The 21270-nt window shown below is 40.2% G+C and overlaps 2 protein-coding genes and 1 pseudogene across 3 annotated transcripts; 1 reads left to right on the forward strand and 2 right to left on the reverse strand.

Moving 5' to 3' along the window:
- Positions 1-297: 297 nt before the first annotated feature.
- Positions 298-5765, reverse strand: LOC147149850 (uncharacterized; annotated as a pseudogene). Its single transcript, XR_015086205.1, has 3 exons — positions 5024-5765; positions 4371-4508; positions 298-1926 (listed from the first exon to the last, which is right to left on the reverse strand). The product of XR_015086205.1 is annotated as an uncharacterized LOC147149850 (transcript).
- Positions 5766-6664: 899 nt separating this feature from the next.
- On the reverse strand, positions 6665-12100 carry LOC147149851 (uncharacterized). The gene is made up of 2 exons (XM_086026013.1): positions 11668-12100; positions 6665-7819 (listed from the first exon to the last, which is right to left on the reverse strand). Exons 1-2 carry the CDS (start codon positions 11792-11794, stop codon positions 6765-6767), a joined length of 1182 nt encoding a protein of 393 aa, XP_085882139.1. The 5' UTR covers positions 11795-12100; the 3' UTR covers positions 6665-6764.
- A 391-nt stretch (positions 12101-12491) lies between these two features.
- On the forward strand, positions 12492-19778 carry LOC147149852 (uncharacterized). Its single transcript, XM_086025478.1, has 4 exons — positions 12492-12939; positions 13740-14437; positions 15731-15944; positions 18177-19778. The coding sequence occupies exons 1-4, from the start codon at positions 12822-12824 to the stop codon at positions 19694-19696; spliced, it is 2550 nt and encodes an 849-aa protein (XP_085881604.1). The 5' UTR covers positions 12492-12821; the 3' UTR covers positions 19697-19778.
- The last annotated feature ends 1492 nt before the right edge of the window (positions 19779-21270 follow it).

Here is a 21270-nt window from a genome sequence, read left to right on the forward strand (position 1 = left end):
CGACGGCAAATACTTTTTCATGACACTGCACAGTTAGCAGGATTACACAATACTAATACAGTAATGTATTCTAAGTAATTATGGTGTCAATAGAATCGTCTGCCCCCAGTATCATATCTTAACCCCCAGTATGTGGATGCCAACTAACAGATGAACCCTAACACATCGCTCTATTCATTTTCACTTTTATTGGTAGGTCAGTGGACTTCTAGTTACGTTAATGATGAAACTGCTAGAACAAATACAGGGTGACACAAAAAAAACGGGAACTTGTAAATAATCCAATAAAACCAAGAGTAATGGAAGAAAAATATTTTATTCATAGTAATTGAAAACTTAAAACATACCGTTTAAGAAACGAGGTAATTTTCATTTGAAAAAATACGTCCTGTAGATGGCGTTCTGCTGTACGAATGCATTCAAAAATTACCGTTTTTTTGGGTCACCCTGTATTATGGTGGCCCAAGATTTTTGCAAAGTACCATACACAGAACATAAGTGGTGAACATTGTGACCCTTTGAAGACGTGCATTTTATTCAAGATCACATATACACTTTCAACAGATTACCACAAAGAGTTGACGTTTCTTTACAATTGATCTAAAGCTTCATTTGCTGCTGCTCTTTTCACCAGCACACTTGTGTTTGTTCAACTGATAATTGAAACTGAATCGTTCATCACACACACACTACAACCGAATGGTTTCTCACCAGTGTGCGTTCTCATGTGTTTATTCAATCCAGAACGATCAATGAAGGTTAATGTACAGACCGAGCACGCAAAAGGTTTCTCTCCGGTGTGTGTCCTTGAGTGAGTTTTTAGGTTTCTCTTTTCAGCAAATCCTTTACCACAAACTGAACAGTCAAAAGGCTTCTCTCCAGTGTGTGTTCTCATGTGTGTTCTTAAATGTCCCCTGTCAGAGAATCTTTGACCACAAACTTTGCAGGCAAACGGTTTCTCTCCAGTGTGTGTTCTTGTGTGCCGAATTAAGCTTCCCTTTTCTGTGAATCTTTTAGCACAAATTAAGCAGGGAAAAGGTTTCTCTCCAGTGTGTACTCGCATGTGAGTTGTTAAATGAATTTTTTGAGTTACCCTGAGACCGCAGACTGAGCAGGCAAAGATTTTCTCCCCAGTGTGTGTCCTTGTATGTGTTATTAAATGTCCCTTCTGAGTGAATTTTTTACCACAAACCGAGCAGACAAAAGGTTTCTCACCAGTGTGGTTTCTTAAGTGATTTGTTAAACCTACCTTTACAGAGAATCTTTCATCACAAATTGAGCAAGCAAAAGGCTTCTCTCCAGTGTGTGTTCTTGTGTGCCTGATCAAACTTCCCTTTTCAGCGAATTTTTTACCACAAACTAGGCAGGGAAAAGGTTTATCTCCTGTGTGTGTTCTTGTGTGTACTCTAACATGTCCCTTTTCAGAGAATGTTTTACCACAAACTGAGCAGGCGAAAGGTTTCTCCCCAGTGTGTGTTCTTGTGTGCCCTATTAACTGTCCCTTCTGAGTGAATCGTTTACCACAAACTGAGCAGGCAAAAGGTTTCTCACCAGTGTGTGTTCTTGCGTGTATCTTTAACAAATACTCTTTGGCAAACGTTTTGTCACACTGAGAACATTTTAAGCGTTTGTCTTCGGTAAGACATGTCACATCACCTTTCGCGTGTTCATCATTATCAGCGACAGAAAAGTGTGACGTTATGTCGTCGCTATCTGATAATGGTGCTAACAGGCTGTCGGCTTGGGATCCTCCATAGTGCGCTTCATCACCTTCATCATCACTTTTCACAATGACAGTCAACGGAAACTTGGTGATATCATCCTCTTGCTCTTCCTCTTTGATGTGGGTGGGCTCTTCGTCCTCTTCCTCTTTAAATTGAGATGACTCAGGCTGCTGCATAGCATGTAGATTTTCTTCACTGGTGTCTGACGGATACAACAACAGACACATGGTTTGGTTTAGTCAAGCTTTTGTCAGCCAAGTCTGTTGTTGTGGCTTTGATCTTGTGTGGTATTGTTAATACATGTTAACTGTATAGCCTGTATAATTATGAGGTTTGAGAATCAATTTTGTTTATTTTACAAGTGGCTTGAGCAGTTCAGTTATGCACAATTTTTACGGTGGAAAACATTTGATGTGTTACTCATTGCACCGCTAGCAAAAAGACTCAATAGATTAATCTTGCAAATAAGTGAATGTGAGTCTTTGTAAAGCGCTTTGGGCACCCGCTGTGTGATGTCAATACAGTGATATATATAAGTGCATTCCATTTGCCATTTGAATCAAACTGGACTTTTCATCTGTTGGACTCTGACATGCTTTTTTCCAGAAAAGTACAAAATGCGAATCGATTTGAATGTTATAAGCTGATGTAAACACGAATTGCGAGTGGGCATTTTTTGAGTCCGAACTCTAGTTTCTCTAAATTGTTTTTTGATGAGTCAAGTAACAAGTCACCAAAACAGTGACTCAAGGCCAAGTCGCAATTACTTGTTTCAAGATTATTATCAAAATTACAAAAAGTAACACGCAGATATTCAGTAGTGGGAAGTAAGCAGAAAGTGGGAAGTGAACTGCAGCTCAAATTCTTTCCTCCATGTTTCTGCATAGGATTTGGAACGAGAACGGGAATTAAGTCAGACATTTCCCTACGGACATTTTCTGTTTCCGGTTTGGACAGGTGCGATCGTAGCAGTTCAGTCAGATAACAGCCTAGTTGCCTTACAAATAAGAATTGCTCACCTCATTGATGCTCCTTCGGCACTGAGTTAATAACACAAACGTAAATACATGTCTGGTGTTGATGAGCCAGTTAGCCACATTAGCCCGCTAGCAATGGGCAACCGCTGTTCGCGGTCATTAATATGTTAACACGTGGGCATGTTGTTCTCAGTTAGCATATTGCAGTTTTATTGCAGAATTTGGGGATTCATTAGAGATCCAAAAGGTTTGGGTATGCCAATATTTAGGGCAGCATTGCTTTAGTGATATATTTTGAATGTTTATCTACAATACTGCAAATTAAATTCCTATTTCTTTGTCATGTTTTGCAGACTCTAACTTCTAAAATCTAAACCCTATTATTATTTCAGTGCATCAGTGTACGTTTCTCTGCAAATATCAGTCCAGGAAAGACTACTGAATCACGCATCCCGCCTATGCTCTGACTGGCACACCGTCGAGTTTATGGTTAGCCTTTGTCCCTTTAAGTTGTAATCATTACTTTATTATATTTTTTCAGGTCTCCGTCAGTTCACAGTGTTAGCAAAGCTACAGCTAGCATTCCATCACATTCAGTATTTTAGCTATGGTGGAGGTCCAGTTTGGGAGGATGAGCTAAACTTGAAAAGCAAAGACTGGTGGTCTGACTGACTTATGCTCAATTTCACTCGTTTGTTTTTTCTGTATAACCTCAAATCAGAGTATATCAGCTTGTTTAATTTTACAGTCTCCTTAAATGTGCTAATACAAGGGCTAAAAGTTGACAAGAGTATCAAAAATCATCCGATGTAGTGGCCGTCTTAAAGAACTACGTTCTCTACACAAACATCTCTCACTGCCTAATTGTCTGCGTATACAAGAGCAGAGATGTTTTTTTATGTAATGGCTTGGAATAGCTGAGAAGTTGGCTAACTTTAGCTAAAACATCAATGCTTTTGCCTAACATTCACCTCAAGGCTAGCATGGTGGGAGTCAGCAAAATCCTACATTTGACGTGTAGGTATGTTTAACATAATACCTCGGCAACAATAGACCGATATCCAACATAAGTTATACTGTATATTTGATTAATCTGTGTTACTTCTAAGTATACTGAGAGCTAAACTGTAAAAATGTAAAATGGAGGTACATATTTACAGTGAATAACGTGTTTTGTAACACTGCTAAGCGTTAAAAAGGAAGTCAACCCCAAAAATGTCTTTACAAGAATATGTTTTATGCAGGCACACTAGTAAAAACATGGCATTCTGATTAATATTGCATCTATGGAAAATGAGTTGAGCAGTAGAATCCACCCATTTTTTTCCATCTCAGGGGGCGGCCACTTTGCCACTCGCTGTCGATTGAGAATGACATCACAGTTGCTCACAGGGTTCAGATAATGACCAATCATGGCTCACCTTCAGAAAACAGGTGAGCTGGGATTGGTCGTTACCTGAACCCTGAGCAACTGTGATGTCATTTTCTGTCGACAGAAAGTGAAAAAATGGCCAACCCCTGAGATGATAAAAAACGGGTGGTTTTTGCTGCTTAACTCTTATTGCACAAAAGCAAGATTAATCAGAATGCCATATTTAGACTAGTGAAGGCGCATTGAACATATTATTAAAAAGAATTTTGGGGGGTTGACCTCCTCTTTAAAGCTTACCTTCAAGGAAGTGTTCTGAGCAAGGACGGAGGATACGGCACGGTATCACGGGTATCTGGCAGGGGTGAAAAGAGCTCTGCTGATTCGTGAAAGCCACAATCTCCATCTCATCCTTGACAACTGTTCTGCCTTCGTGTCCTGTGAAATTGGTGCCGGGAAACAGTAAAATGAGACCCCAAATTTCCCCTCCCACTTGTTTTGCTGCAGCCCCGCACAATAATTCACATTTTTTCTAGCTTTACTTTCAAATTAATCTTTTCAAACACTCGCACCAGAACAAAACATTACTATGTCAACGTATAGAATGGAGGTGCGTGACGCCACGGGAAAAATTACGAGCATTTAATCTAATGCAAGCATGTTTTTTTTTCTTTTAATAATTTGTCCTGTGATTTTCCCCCCTTCTTGTCAGAACAAGTACTATATAAGATGATAAAAGAGGGAAACTATTTCGTGTGCAAATAAGTTTGTTTCGGTTAACAAACCGGATATTTCAGGGACTACTTACGCAAACAAGTTTAATCAGTATTTCTGCATTTCAAGAATCTGTTTCATTCTACGCGTGTATCTACTCCTACTGAAGTATAGAGTATGAGTACTTTCGCGACCTTTGTGAACCGTACAGAACAAGTAAGAGTCAGAAGTGAACCAACCTGTTCTGTGTGGCTCAGCTTGAGGCTTCTTGAAAACAGAATCCAGAAGTTGACGCTGTGGCTCGCTGTCTTCGTTTGTTCCACAAAGTTTCTCCTCGTACTCTTCTTTCACAGTTTTTGCATACATTTTCACACGACAATCACTACACTTAATACTCACACTTTATGTCTGCTAAAAGGATGTGTTGCGGACAAAGGCGTTTCTTTGTTAGCGGCTAGGATGTTGAACTAAAATAAGCTAGCCTAGGATGCCTAAACGTGCACCGCGACGAGTTTAACCGGACACGAACGTTTAATGAATGATGTTTTACTCCAGCTAAGGAGTGACGAACGAACAGCGTCAACGCTTCGTACGTTCAATACCAATTCAGGAAAAAAATCATATTTAATAACGCGCGAGTCGAGACTTAGTTTGTTTTGGCTGCGCTCGAACGACTCCTTGCTCCGCCCACGGTTCATGCGGTCATTTACGATTGGATGATGCACTTCAATGTCCTGTACTCATTGGTGGGCTATTAGACAAAGTCATGATTGGTGCGTTCTCCCTTCTGACAAGCCTTTACAATTAGCAATTAAACGAACAGGATATATTGCAGATATCTGTAGAGCAATTTTGCCAAATCAAAATCAACATTTCACATATCGACAAATATTAGTGATGGGCAAATAAATCTTTTGTGAAGCAGCAATCCACTTGGACGAATTGCTTCGAAAATGGGTTCCGTTCTTGAAAGATAAGTTGTAGCGAACTCTCCTGGCGAAAAGGAAGACTGCAGTGAATTTAAAACTGAATATCAAATACAAACGAAATATATTTTTAATAAATAAAGATTGATCAATGTGTTTATTGCTTTTGTAATTTCTGGGGAAATATATCCATCGGTTAGGTGTGCCTGTGTAACTTCTCGAATAAAGCACATTAGTCTCCCCCCACCCTCGACACTCTAAATTGAGCCAGCATCGTCTTCTTTCGTGCTCACAATTTCTCTACATTTGAAAATAATCGCTCACTTGGAAATGATGCTGGTGCATTAAAATATGGAGAATGGATGGCTGTATTATTAATGAATATACATATAAATCCATATACATTTGAGTAACAATTAAAAGCCAAAGTTCATTTCAGAAATCGAACCTTAAGACCCTAAAGTTTCAAGACGAACGGTACAGCAATTGAGCTTGCCGGACAGATGGAATTTCAGACAGAGAGAAGTGAACAATTGACACAAACAAAACCCTCCAACTGCTGACCTTATCACGTAATTGGAGCTCGTACCAGTCAGGTGGTTGATTCAAGCAATGAAGCAGTTGTTGCTTAATATGTCAAATGCCATGTGATTTGAAGCAAGCTTCGAAGCTATGATTCTATAGCAATCTTGCTCATTGTTTTGAAACACGCATGGAAGCTTCAGTGTCAAACTGCCATCGCTCCTATATACATTCTTCCTACCCACAATTAGCATTTCAGATATTTGCAACGTCATTTCGCCAAAGAGAAATGATGTCACTTTCGCATTCACGCATATAGATTATATCTATCTGCAATTTCAGTTTTAGAATAAAATAATTTTATTCTGACAAGTGACACCTCATTATTATTCCAGTTCAAAGCACCTTTGATACACCTTAATTCAAAATGAATATTTTAAGACTTGTATTTTATTCAAGATCACATACACTTCAACATACCAAATAGTTTAACAATTTATTCACTGACATACACGTCACTTGGTGAGGTTTCTCATGGGTGTGCGTTTTTTCTGTGTGTTGTCAAAGCGCCACTTTGAGAGAAACTTTTGCCACTAACTGAGCATGAAAACGGTTTCGCCCCAGTGTGCAATTTCATGTGTTTATTCAATCCTGAACGGGCACTGAAAGATAAAGTGCACACAGAGCAGGCAAAAGGTTTTTCACCAGTGTGTATTCTCATGTGTATTGTTGAATCTGCCTTTGTAGAGAATCTCTTAACACAAAATGAACAGGGAAAAGGTTTCTCTCCAGTGTGTGTTCTTTTGTGTGTACTTAAATTTCCCTTTGTTGAGAATCCTTTTTCACAAACTGAGCAGGTAAAAGGTTTTTCTCCAGTGTGTGTTCGTGTGTGATTTTTCAAACTAATCTTTTGAGTGAATCCAAGTCCACACACTGAGCAAGTGTAAGGTTTCTCCCCAGTGTGCGTTCTAGCGTGTGCTATTAAATATCCCTTTACAGAGAATCTTTTATTACAAAATGAGCATGCAAAGGGTTTCTCGCCAGTGTGTGTTCTCATGTGATTTGTTAATGTGCCCCTTTGACTGAAACTAAGCCCACATACTGCGCATGCAAAAGGTCTCTCCCCAGTGTGTGTTCTTGTGTGTGCTTTGAAATATTCCTTCTGAGTAAAACTTCTTCTACAAACTGAGCAGGAAAAAGGTTTCTCTCCAGTGTGTGTTCTTGCATGCAGTTTCAACAAATAGTTGTTGGCAAAGGTTTTGTCGCACTGAGAACATATCACGTGTTTGTTGTCAGTGAGACAGGTCATATCAACTTTGGAGTGTTCATCATTACCCATGTCAGGACAGAGAGATGTTATGTCATCGCTATCTGAGAGTGGAGCCAAGAGGCCGTCCACTTGCGGTCCTCCAGAGTGATCTCCATTACCATCTTCACTCTGCACACTGACATCAGTCAATGGGAAAATTGTGATTTCAGATTCCTGTTCTTCCTCTTTTATGTGGTGGTACACTACCTCCTCTTCCCCCTTAATGTAAGTTGACTCTGGCTCCTGCTGCTCAGTATGAAGTTGCTCTTCTCCGATATCTGCAGGATACAAGAAGACAAATTTACGTAGTTTAAGTGAAACTTTGCTCGTCCAAGTATCGACATTGTGACATTGATGGTGTAAGGCAGAGACATGCACTAAGGCAGTCTCAGTCCAAACAGGGACATTGGACCAGAGTGTAAATAATTTTTCTTACATGTTAACTAAGGATGCAAAATTCAATGCCACTAAACATAGCAATGATTATACTTTGTGACTTGAACTATTACACCATGTCTGTACATAATAACACATTGCAAAGACACTGATAACCATCCAATAATTTTAATTTAAGCAAAGCATGCTGGGAAACGACTCCTCCTCCAGTACCTTACATGGCACGATACATTTTTTTTTTTTTTTTATGGGGTGATGTGAAGCGCCAAGGGCTCACAAACCACAAAGTCCACAATGCAGTATACAGACCTAGACTGTGGCTGTTGTGTGGAGTTGTTATAATTAGTTTTAAAGTTTAGTTTTTATAGTTTTTGAATAATTTCAAACAATATCAACAAGCCTTGCTATTGTGTGTACGGGTGCACGAATCGGCATTGAACGAAGTTAGAATATTTCTCAATTGCAGGAGGAAAAAGGCCATTACAGATAAACTGAAGGAGCTTGTGCCTGCAAACTATTAAACGCACAGACTGGACCGAGGACATAATCAGGAATGCCCATGTTTGTGGTGCTCATTTCATATCCGGTAAGTCGTCGTGGCCATTTGGTTTAACTTGACCCTCTATGTCCATGAAATGTTGAGTAAGTGGTCCAGAATTGTGGAATAATGGCAAGATGTTTGCTACTAGTGCTAGATGGTAACCAGTGGTATCTGACTCATTCAGTGATGAGATTTTGTGCATGCTAGCTACATGTAACTTATCTTAATTTGTTAACATTATTGTTTGTAATGTTTGTCTTAGCCATTTTTCCCAGGGCATCCAAGAACACCTCAGCAACTTAAAAGTTGCCCCACAGTGCGGTCCCACTGAAATCGTCGTCACAACAATTTGACGAGATTCTCAGTTTTAAATAATATAACTGGCAAGTTTGGCAACAAAACAAACTAGCAGACTAGCTGGCAACGTTACTCACCCTGCCATGCAAGTAGAGTTAGCTTCTCCTCTTTGTTGACGATGGCGCAAGAAGGTTAACCCACTACATAAAGATCATTACATTGGGACACTTTGAAACATTTTCCTCCCACTCTATAGTCCCATAAGGAACAGAAAATTGCTTTCCATCTGGCAATGTTAATTTTTCAAGTAATTTTTAACATCCTTTACATTTAGTCGGCTTGTGCAGATTTTAACGTATCCATTGTTCTTTCTTTCACATCCCGATTACGTCATCTTTGTTTACAAACTGAAAATGGGTCAATAGAGATCTTTCCCTCCAACCAACGTCAGTCTTTCTACATCACAACTTTGCAAGACTGATTTCAATGTGTCAATCTAATGGACAAGTGTCCCAATAGGGGCCTTTTTCCCCAAAACTCAACATAAGTAGACCGATGACTGATAACGCTAACAATGGATAAGTCTTCTCTTTGTCTTTTCCTTTTGCGTGCGTGTCCTCAAATATGCTAGTGTTAGTGTTCAACTGGCTTCCAGATTAACTGGCTCCTGGTTTCAGATGTGCCAATAGGCAATGTCAATCCAGTAATTTGGTTTCCTGTCTGCAGATTCGTCACGGGCTACACCAAAATTGTTCAACTGCATACCTGTTCAGTTCTTCAATGAACACATGAAAGAAAAACGTCTCGTTTACAACACCCGACTGGCTGCAAGAAATTGTAAACAAAAATATGAATGTAAAGAGCGGTATTTGAAGCCGTGACACGAAGGCAGAAAAAGCAGCAGCATCTTTGGAGCGAACGCCACTATGCCATGAGATAGCACACTTTTACTGATGCAGAATTTGTACTGCAAATCTAAATGAATTCCCCGGCGAGGGCGCAAGTTAATCTGGTGTTCAACGTATATGTCAACTGGCTACTGGGAAGGAACTTGACAAGGTCGCAATCGTGTTGTTTTCACCTTAATTCAAGTTAATACCTGACACTCCCACGGACTCATATGCGCCAAAATTGATGATGACAAATACAGGTATGCATAGATGTAAAAAGAAGTGATGTCAAAAAGAAGCATTAACATGTCTGAAGCAATATTGTAATCGGCTGCATGCTCAATAAGTCTGACAAGGCAGATGCGCAGTTTGTCCGTCTGATCGCACTGTTTTCAACTCATTCATAATCACATGGTAGCACATGTGGACTGGTCGACTTGGGCAACATCACTTTAGCAACATGTTAACCATGTTAAGTTGCTTCCCAGAAGCCAGTTGACGTGCATGAGAATTTGCATCATCCCCACCGCCAGGGCACCTTTTTGAGCTACCAGCTCTAACTTCCACAGCATTCCATCTCGTAGGCTAGTAAACAAGAGCAGAGGAATCAAAGCTGTGGTATCTGAGGGTCATGCGGTTCGAGTCCCGCTGTCACCCATGTTGCTCTTTCTTTAATTGAATTATTACATTTTTAATATTCACAATTTTCTTGCAGTTGAGAGTGGAAAACGAGCTATTTGTTTTTGCCAGTTAACTTTGACACTTGGGCCGAAATCGTCCCCAAACGAGACACATACACTGACAGTTCAAATCTTTGTAAAATGGTTAATGAAAATATTAATATTGCTTACGTGTTATTGCCCTAGGCTCCAGCATACCCGTGAACCTCGTGAGGATAAGCAGTTTGGATAATTGATGGATGGATGGAAACAATAAAATCAGCATGCGTATCTTCCTTTTCAATCTTATTGAGCCGATTACAATATTGCTTCAAATAAATTAATGCTTGTTTTTGACATCACTCATTTTTTCATACCTGTACTTGTCATCATTGATTTCGGCGCATATAAATCCATTGGAGTGTCAGGTATGAACTTTAATTAAGGTGAAAACAAGACGATTGTGACCATGTCAAGGTGCTTCCCAGAAGCCAGTTGACATGGTCATATACTTTGAGCACCAGATTAACTTGTGCCCTCGCTGGGGAATTTAATTAGATCTGCAAGTACAAATTCTGCGCGAGTAAAAATGTGCCAGCTCATTGCATAGTGGCGAGAGCGTTTGCTCCGTAGATGCTGCTGCTTTCACCCACCCCCTATTGTGTCACGGGTTCAAAAACTGCTTTTTACATTTTTTTTTACTATGCTTACAATTTTTTGCAGCCAGTAGGGTGTTGTAAACATATTCTTTCAAGTGTTTATTTACAGAATTGAACAGGTATGCAGTTGAACAACTGTGATGTAGCTCGTGACGAATCTGCAGAGAGGAAACACAAAATTACTGAACTGACAATGCCCTAATGGCACATCTGGAATCGGGAGCCAGTTAATCTGGAAGACAGTGGAACCGTAACACCGCCCGGAAATATGGGTCGTGTTTTCATGGCCAAAGTTTTGAAAGGGTTATTGACTGCATGTAAACGTAGTCAATGATGAAGCGCTTGCTCGGATGAGAGGAAAAATGTCTTCTAACAAAACCAGACCAGTCCATTTGCGATCAATTCAATGCCCTGGGAATAAAATGGACGAATACAATATCCATAAGCAGTATTGTGGAGGAGCAGCAGGGTTAAGGAGCAATTAAGCACTTTGAGTTGCATTTTTATGTATGAAAAGTGCTATATAAATAAAATGTGATTGATTGATTGATAAACATTTGGACATTCCACTCCACCAGTCACCTGAGCAAGAAGTAGAATTTATCACGGTATGACATGATGCTGAACTATTTTCTTGTGTGACAGCAACACGCTTCAAACAAGTGAGAGCAAGATGTAACGAACCTGCTCCGTGTAACACAACTCGAGGCTGCTTTGAAACAGCGTCCAGTAGTTGACGGTGTCGCTCGTTCTCCTCGTTTGTTCCGCAAAGTTCCGCCTCGTACTCTTCCTTCACACGTCTTGCACACATTTTCCCATGACATTCACAACACTTTACGCTCACATTCGATCTCTGCTCAGCGATGTGTTGTTAACGGACGCGTCTCTTTGTTAGCGGCTAGCAAGCTAAGCTAAACTAAACTAGCCTGAGAAGCGCCGAGACGCTTTTACCCGGACAGGAAGATTTAATTAATGTGTTTAATTCAGTAAGTAATGGTGGCCGTCCTGTGTCTTCAATTTCAGTTCCAGCAAGAATTCGGGAAGCATTAACACACGAGTCGCTAGGCGTTTTGTACGATATTATTTTTCATCTTCTTCACTGCGTGAAATTATAAAACGCATCATCGCCCCCTACCGTGTTGGGTGTGAGTCAGCAAGGTCAGCGTCTGTGAACTACGTTAGATTTTGATTTAAAATATGTATTTAGTAAGAAAAATGTAAAACGTTTGTGATTCTGTATTGTAATTATGCGGAGCATTTTGTTAGTTCACTCTGTGAGAAGTGCTATACAGTATAAATAAAATGTACCAAATTAGTTCGCTGTTAAAATCAAGGGCTAAAGAGACTTTGGGTCTTCGCATTGTAATTCCCACCCCACAGTTGCGCTTTCTCAATTCGATTCAAATTCAATAATACAAAATCTACAAGACCTCGTAACAACCAACTACTGTAATCAAAACGAGACACCGGAGCGCGTTAACCAATGACGAACCAAAACGTAGGTGAGTTTCCGGCACAATGCGTCTAACGTCAAAATGGCTACGTCCGGGACCGTCAGACAAAAATAGCCTCCCTCGACTCGTATTGTTTCTAAATTAGTAGCAAACGTACTGAGGCCTCGACACCCTACGTCCCATCACTACTGTACTCTAGTAAAACACCATTCATTAAATGTGCTTGTCTCGAAAAACTCGTCTGAGTGCACGTGAAGTGCCTCAGACAATACAGTATTATTTTAGCTTAGCTTGCTAGCTACTAACAAAGGGACGCGCTTGTTATCTACAAATCGCTCAGCAGAGATCAACCTTGAGTGTATCGTGTTGTGATTATCGAGGGAAATGTGTGCAAGAAGTGTGAAAGAAGAGTATGAGGAGGTACTTCAAGGAGATAAAGATGTGGAGAACGAGCGACAACGTCAACCACTGGACTCTGTTTTCGAGAAGCCTCCCCGAGCAGGTTCGTTCACTTAACTTGCTCACTTGTATAGTACAAAAAAATAGTAACTACGATCTATTTGTAACAGGGTTCTTTTCATTAATTTTTTCTTCAGCCCAAAGCCTTGTTCGAGTTATGACCCTTTCAGCAGGGGTGTAGATGGAATTTTATCTTTTTTTTTTTTTTTTTTTTTTTTTTTAGTATTTTTTTTCTAATACCTTTTAAAAAATATGAAAAAGAAAAAGATACTACCGTGTATTTACTTTTGCACTCCCATACATTAGGGCTGCACAATTAATTGATTTTTTATCATCACAGTTTTTGGCAGCCACGATAAAATGAGCCTGATCGTCAGCGATATTTACATTTAAAATGCGGCAATTCATTGTTAGGCCTGATTAAGCTGCATAGATAACAAGCGCAAGATAAGTGTAAATGTTCTGGGTAAACTTAAGTTTATAAATGATTTTCTTTATTTTGCAGATAGTTTCATGTTACATTCTCTGTTTGCATATTATTTCTTGAAAAATTAGTGCAGTCAAAAAAAACAGATGTTTTCCTCTTATGTTATGAATAATGATGATAAATATGAATACACTTCACTGAACTGGAATGCTCGCTCATTCACAGTAGACAGTGGTCTGGTTACCACAACAGGCACAATTGCAGTGAACCAGTTCCTCTTCGGGACCCTGGTTGGGGTGTCATAGTTGTGCCTTGTATTGTGTTCAATAATGCACAACATCACAACTGCTGAATGATCATGACTAAGCGAAGCTTTACTCAACCAAACCACACGTTTGTCTTTTTGTGTCCCACAGACATCAGTGATGTTGACCTTCTTCTTGAGCAGCCACAGCACTTTCACATAAAAGAGGAGCAGAAGGAGGCAGACATCACAAAGTTTACATTGACTAGTGTCATTGTGAAGAGTGAAGAAAGTGATGGAGACCACTGTGGAGGACTACAAGCAGACAGCCTCTTAGCTCCACTATCAGATAGTGACGACATGACATCACACTCGTCTGACACTGATGATGATAAATGCTCTAAAGGTGATAGGGCATTTCGCACTCACAAGAAACGCTCGGAATGTTCTGACTGTGGCAAAACTTTTGGTTCAAAGTGGGGTTTGAAAGTTCACATGAGAAAACATACTGGTGAGAAACCTTTTGTCTGCTCAATTTGTGGTAAAAGTTTTGTTGTGAAGGATAGTTTAATAAGTCACTCAAGAACACACACTGGAGAAAAACCTTTTATCTGTTTAGTTTGTGGTAAGAAATATTCTGAAAAAGGACATTTAAGAACACATGCAAGAAAACACACTGGCGAGAAACCTTTTGTCTGCTCAGTTTGTGGTAAAAGCTTCTCTGTAAAGGATAGCTTATTAAGGCACACAAGAACACACACTGGCGAAAAACCTTTTGCCTGCTCAGTTTGTGGTAAAAAATTCTCTGTAAAGGGGAATTTAACAGCACACACAAGAAGATACACTGGGAAGAAACATTTTTCCTGCTCAGTCTGAAACTTAACTTTCATGATTATTCAGCATTGCTTCAACACAAAAACAAACTGGAGACAAAAGCATTCAGTCAAAGTGTATGATGAACAAGTCTCTTGTAATTGTTAGAAAACAAGTGTACTCATGGCAAGAGCAGCAGGAAATAACATTTGAAGTAAATTGAACTCGTCTTGGTAAGCGCATATCTGATCCTAAATAAAACAAGGCTTCATAGTTGATTCTTTATAGTTGTTAGCGTTCACTATCACTTTTTTGCCGAGAAGTTGGAACACTTATTGGGGTTTATTTATCATTGTTTTTTCAACATTTTTGTGGTGTTCAAAATGGTTTTTTTGTATGTTTTTTTTTCAATGCATTTATAATGGGAGTAATTCATATGCAGATTTTTCACTATTCACAGGCTTACCGCTACATTTTTAATTCCAATGTTTAGAAACAAACCTCCCTATGGTGAATATATTTCCCCCCACTAAATAAAACACTTACCAAATTCCAACAGCAGAGTCCCCCCCCAAAAAAAAAGAACCGAAAGAAAAAATTGTTAAATTTGCAGTTTTCAAGAAATTAAATTTACTGACATCAAAGGCTAATTTAATAATTAAAAAAACATTAACAGTTGTAGTTATATTACAGCATACGTTTCCCTTTTTGATATCTACAGATTCACAATTCTTGCAAATAGTGAACTTGTAACATTGTGACACTTACTGCTTGAATTTATTTGCAGGTTGTCAGAATGAATGAACCAGGAATTTTCTAAATTGAAGGTGTTCTCTACAGTTTGTGAAAAGTGATACATAGAGATTACGATTTGTAGACGTGAGCACACTAATGTGACTTCTCTAACAGCCCACCAATGAGGACAGGACATTGTATTGCGTCATCCAAAGACGAACCAACTCGTGAAGCAGTGGGCGGAGTGGGACTTTCAACGTCCCTGGTGACGTCACTGAAAACAATCCGCGTCAACTCTCTACTCCAGGTCAGAAGGTGGCACTAATGCACCAAAACTTGTTTGTCAACCACGAAAAGAAAGTTGAGAAAGGAGAAGAAGCAGAAGCGTTGAACGTAATCGCTGGCGTCACTCAGCTAAATCCTCGATTCGGACTTGACGAAATAATTGTCCCACAATTCGGACCGAATTTAAAGAAACTTCAACACAGCATATCCACATCAATGACTGCAGTAAAGTTTCATTACAGATTCGTGTCCGGATAACTTCGTCTCGGGTCACCTTGAAGCTTTTCAGGCGAGTTTAGCTTAGCTTTGTTTAGCCTAGCCTGCTAGCAGCTAACAAAGAAACACGCGTGTTGGCACCACATCGCTGAGCAGAGATCAAGTGTGATTGTAAATTGTGATTATCGAGTGAAAATGTGCACAAAAAGTGTTAAAGACGAGAACAAAGAGGAGGTTTGCCGTGCAAAAGAGGACAACGAGGGACTACTACTACTACTGGATGCAATTTTTAAGCAGCATCATGACGACGCGTTACACAACAGAGCAGGTTTGTTCACTTCTTACTCTCACTTGGTAAGTAAGTAGACTATATTTGGAACATTTCCCATTTGTATTTCGTGGGTTTCATGCCATGTTCCATTTTTCTACCCTTTCAAAAAAAAATTAATCTTCTGTTTTCGTCAACTCGCTGCATAGCGATATTTTGCCGTGAATCGCGCAGGAACTTGGTCGAGAGAGCGGTATTCAAACTTTTAAGGGGAAGTCAACCCAACAATTTCCCCCCAAGAATATATTCTAATAGCCTAAACACAAACATTCTAATGAATATTTCGTTTGTGGAATATAATTTAATCAGCAAAATCCACTAGTTTTTAGCCATTGCAGGGGGCAACCATTGTGGCACTTTCTGTCGACTGAAAATGAAATCAAAGTTGCTCAGGGTTCAGGTAACGACCTATCACGGGTCACCAGTTTTCGTTAGTTTTCACTCGAGAATGGAAAAAGAGTCCAACCCCTCCCGAAATGACTGGTACCAGAGCCCAAGCTGTGTGTGGAGGCGGGTCCGACTACATTTAGTCGGGACTTCTCTGCTTCCCACACCAGCTCAGGCTCTTTCCTTGCCAGAGAGGTGACATTCCACATCCCTAGAGCCAGCTTGTGTAGCTGGGGATGGACGTCCCCACCTTTGGCCGCCGCCCAGCTCGGCCAACTCCTTTGGCCCCTCCCACAGGCGGTGAGCCCATGGGAAGGGGGGCTCTGAGCCGTCCTTGGTCTGGTCCCTCACCTAGGACCTGTTTGCCATGGGTGACCCGGCAACTTAGGTGAACTTAGGCTAGGTTTACACCGCAGGCAGCTGCGACCCAGATCAAATATTTTGCCCATATGCGACCTGCATCAGATTTTTTTTATGACGGTATGAATGTCTCAATCGCGATTTTTTTCAAACCTGACCTAGATCACTTTCATATGTGGTCCTAAATCGGATAGGTATCCGATTTTTTGCAATGCGACTGCGGGCTGAACGGCCAGGTCGCATATATCTGACATTGATGTCATCCGGAGCCCAAAATGTGCTCCGCCCAGGCGGGATCAAATCTACAAAGTTGTTTTGAGTAACAGTATTGACTTTATATTTTACTTTAATTTAATCCCACTTGAAGCATAAAGTGGACATTTATGGTCATAGTAGTAATTCAACCACGGTTCAGATCGATTCATTTTTTATGCATGGTTATGGCGTGACGTCATCGTTAGTGATGTCTCCGTGAAATGATATAGAAAAGCCTCGCCTCGTAATTTCCCCCAAATACTATATTTATTTTGACCTCCTACCTATCGCTTCACTGTAGAAATGCTCCGACACGCTGGACCGTATTGACTTCCGTAAAACAATATACCGTGAGTGACGTCGTCTCTATCGTGCATGCGGGTCACTTTGGCGACGCATGTGTTCATACAGCAGACAAGACAGCGGTTGCATTTATAATGTAATATTAAAGTTTACACAGAAAAAATCTGATTTTTTCAAAAAAATCCAAATTGAGCATTAAGACCTGCGTAGTGAACCTTGCCTTAGCTCCTAGGATCATTGGGACACTCAAATCCCTTCACCACAGTAAAGTGACGGCTCATGGAGGTGACATATACAGTAATAATAATAATAATAATAATAATTGCATGAAAATACTCCCTCTGTATATTTTCTGAAGATCATGTATTTGTATTTGTTGTTAAACTGGATGATGTTTTGATTGGCTGGTAGCTAACAAAGATGTAAACATGAATGTTGTTTTTGAAATGTCTGAGGAAACGCCCCGCAAGAATGTGAGAGTACATGCAAATTCGATAGAGGAAGGCCGGAGCCGAGATTCAAAACCAAACATCAAAATTGTGAGGCAGACTGGCTAATCACTCATCCACTGCGATGCCCATTCCTTTTGAATGACTTTATTTACATTTATTACAATGTCAGACTTAACATAAAAATCCAAGTCAATGTCTCTGTTTTTCTTGGGGTTTTTTTTGCGGTAAAATAAACACATAAATTATTTGCCATCCTAAAAAATGCACATTCATGCTTATTTTTCTCAACTTCTGAAGTGCCGCTGAAAGGCACATAAATGTGATTCACAAACCTTGTGTCACAATTATATGTGTGCCGATAACATTAGCCAAAACATGTACTTGCATCAACATTAATATGTAGCATGAAAGTCACAACATGAGACTTGAGACAAAGCTTGGCTTTACCAACCCATGTTTGTTTTGTTTCCTGCAGACAACAGTGAAGAAGATCTTCATCCTGAACATCAGGAGCAGGAGCCCCCTAAAAGTACAGAGAAGGAGGAGGAGGCTGATGTCACAAACTCTCCATTGTCTGTCATAACGATTGAAGATAATGAAGGTGATGGAGAGCGCCGCGGTGGCTCACAAGAGGAATGCGTCTCAGCGCCACTATCAGATAGTGATGCTGTTACATCACCCTCTGCTGAGGCCGATGATGATGATGACGACGGCGATGATGATGATGATGACTATGATGACGATGACTATGATGATGACGATGGTGACGATGATGATTATGGTGAAGGTGACAAAAAATGTCACACTGGCAAAAAACGTGTGAAATGTTTTCAGTGTAACAAAACCTTTTCCAACAAGTCATCGTTAACAAGACACACAAGAATACACACGGGAGAAAAACCATTTCCCTGCTCAGTTTGCGGTAAAAGATTCTCTATAAAGGGACATTTAATTACGCACACAAGAACCCACACTGGGGAAAAACCTTTTGCCTGTTCAGTTTGTGATAAAAGATTTGCAACTATGGGACATGTACGAACGCACACAAGAACACACACTGGAGAGAAAGGTTTTGCCTGCTCAGTTTGTGATCTGAGAGTAAATCAAAAGATTCACCTAATAACTCACATGAGAACCCACACAGGAGAGAAACCTTTTGCCTGTTCAGTTTGTGAGAAAAAATTCTCTGTAAAGGGAAGCTTAATTAGGCACACAAGAACACACACTGGTGAGAAGCCTTATGCCTGCTCAGTCTGCACAGCACGTTTCAGTGATCGTTCGGCATTGGTTCAACACATGAGAACACACACCAGGGAGAGACATTTTGCCTGCTCAGTATGCGGTCTTGGATTCACTCAAAAGATGAGCTTAACAAATCACATGAGTACACACAATGGACATAAACCTTTTGCCTGTTCATTTTGTGATAAAAGATTTTCTAGGAAAGGAGAGTTAAGAACACACATAAGAATACACACTGGGGAGAAACCTTTTAAATGTGCACTTTGTGGTCATGGATTCACTCAAAAGATTGGTTTAACAAATCACATGAGAACACACACTGGAGAAAAACCCTTTCCCTGCTTGGTTTGTGGGAAAGCATTGTCTACAAAGGATCACTTGAAAACACACACAAGAACACACACTGGAGAGAAACCTTTTGCCTGTTCAGTTTGTGAAAGAAGATTCGCTGTAAAGGGACAATTAAGCACACATATGAGAACACACACCGGTGAGAAACCTTATGCCTGCTCGCTCTGTACCTCAACATTCAGTGACCGTTCAGGATTGAATCATCACTTGAGAACACATTCACAAGAGAAACATTTTTCTTGCTCTGTTTGTGACAAAAGATTTGCTCTAAAATGCTCTTTAACTGCACACATGAAAAAGCACACTGGTGAGAAGCCGTTCAGTTGCAGTGTGTGTGATAAACAATTCCCCCATAAGTATCAGCTTAAGAAACACAAGTGTGCTGCCGAGAAGGTCAGTTAAGCTAAAAATAAATTGAAAAGAAGTGGACTCTGTGGCAAACTGTAAAAATGATATGTGATCTTAAATAAAAGCCATTAAAACAGTGAAAGTGTTCAATATCTTTTGTTGGAGCCTTTCCAGCTTTTTACCAGTTCATATACAAAGTTCTGACTCCAACTCAGTTGAGATGCTATGGCATGACCTGAAGAAAGCTATTGACACTGGACTTCTATAGATTCTTGCTGAAACGCAACCATTTTGGAAAGAAGAACAGTCCAAAACTCATGGAGAATGTTGTGCACGCCTGACTTGCAACTACAGGTAACGTTCGATTGATGTTAGTGCCGCCAAAGGGGACAGCAAGAGTTATTCAAACCAAGGCTTCATTCAAACTAAGGCTTCACTCACCTGGTCCTGTCCTGTACTGAATTGGAAGGGCTTTGTAAGCACAGTAGTTAATCATCTGCATAGAGAATACTTTTGCGTTTGAACATATCAGCGTCATTTTGTTGCTGTTGCTGAAGAGCCGGAGGTGGGGGGAGTGCACCCTAGGACACAGAATTTTAATTTGGATCAAATCCATCCATCCATTATCTATACCGCTTATCCTCACAAGGGTCGCGGGCATGCTGGAGCCTATCCCAGCTGTCTTCGCGCAGTAGGCGGGGGACACTCTGAACTGGTTTCCAGCCAATCGCATAGATCAAATCCATTATGATAAATCCATCTGATTCTGCTGCCTCTCACATCAGCTTCCTGTGGTACTGCAAACTGAATTATTTGGTGCTGATCTTGAACAACAGTATGTACGATTCTGACATTAATATATCTCACAGGTATTTAATTTGTCACATTAAATCTATTTTCAAGGATTTAGCAAAGGATTATGTATGTATATGTATGACAGTTGGTTTGTGATTGTGCAGAGTTTGTTCACACACATTTGTAAGCACACATTCCAAACACCTTTTCACAATTTCTCTCTCCACTTATATTTGGAACAAACATTTTTGCCAAATGTTTCAACAATACTTTTTAAAACACATACAAAAAGGACCAAAGTTACAGTTTCCTGTAGTGGCATTTCGGTTGCACATGTATGGGGCCCCTAAGGCAGGGTGTCCAAACTTTTTACAAAGAGGGACAGTATTGGTGAGGTGAAAATGTGCTTTAATTTTTCACAGTGTTCGCTACCAGTCCCCTTGCCGTAGTTTGCATGTTTCGTCTGGTAGTGACTCTTTTGAATTCCTTGACTCTACTGAATTCCATGAAAACAGCCATAGTCTCTTAGCGAACCGGGCAGATGCAGCTGTTTTGTATTTCAGTGAAAAAAATCTGCAAAAAGAAGCAATGGCCCTATCCTGTCAACTTACCTTTACTTCACTACAGTTTCTGAGACATGCGCTGGAAAGGGCCACATAAAGGTCGGCAACGGGTTCACTCTGACACCTACCGGCAAGACTTTGAGAGTGGTGTGTTTGGAGCGACAGGGCGAGCTCAGAGTGTATTTCTGAAAGCACCCGGGAGCATAGTCACAGGTCTGCTGCCATCTTCTGGTGAAATATACAATAGCTTTTTTTTGTACATGTGTATTT

The sequence above is a fragment of the Filicampus tigris genome, chromosome 3, assembly GCF_054856515.1.
Source record: "Filicampus tigris isolate MCC_2025a chromosome 3, RoL_Ftig_1.0, whole genome shotgun sequence".
Lineage (NCBI taxonomy): Eukaryota > Metazoa > Chordata > Actinopteri > Syngnathiformes > Syngnathidae > Filicampus > Filicampus tigris.

Coding starts and splice junctions, on each gene's coding strand:
- LOC147149851 (XM_086026013.1), bottom strand. CDS start 11,794: ATGTGTGCAAGACGTGTGAAGGAAGAGTACGAGGCGGAACTTTGCGGA. Junction 7,820..11,667: donor AGTTGTGTTACACGGAGCAG/GTTCGTTACATC, acceptor TGTATCCTGCAG/ATATCGGAGAAGAGCAACTT.
- LOC147149852 (XM_086025478.1), top strand. CDS start 12,822: ATGTGTGCAAGAAGTGTGAAAGAAGAGTATGAGGAGGTACTTCAAGGA. Junction 12,940..13,739: donor CGAGAAGCCTCCCCGAGCAG/GTTCGTTCACTT, acceptor TGTGTCCCACAG/ACATCAGTGATGTTGACCTT. Junction 15,945..18,176: donor CGCGTTACACAACAGAGCAG/GTTTGTTCACTT, acceptor TGTTTCCTGCAG/ACAACAGTGAAGAAGATCTT.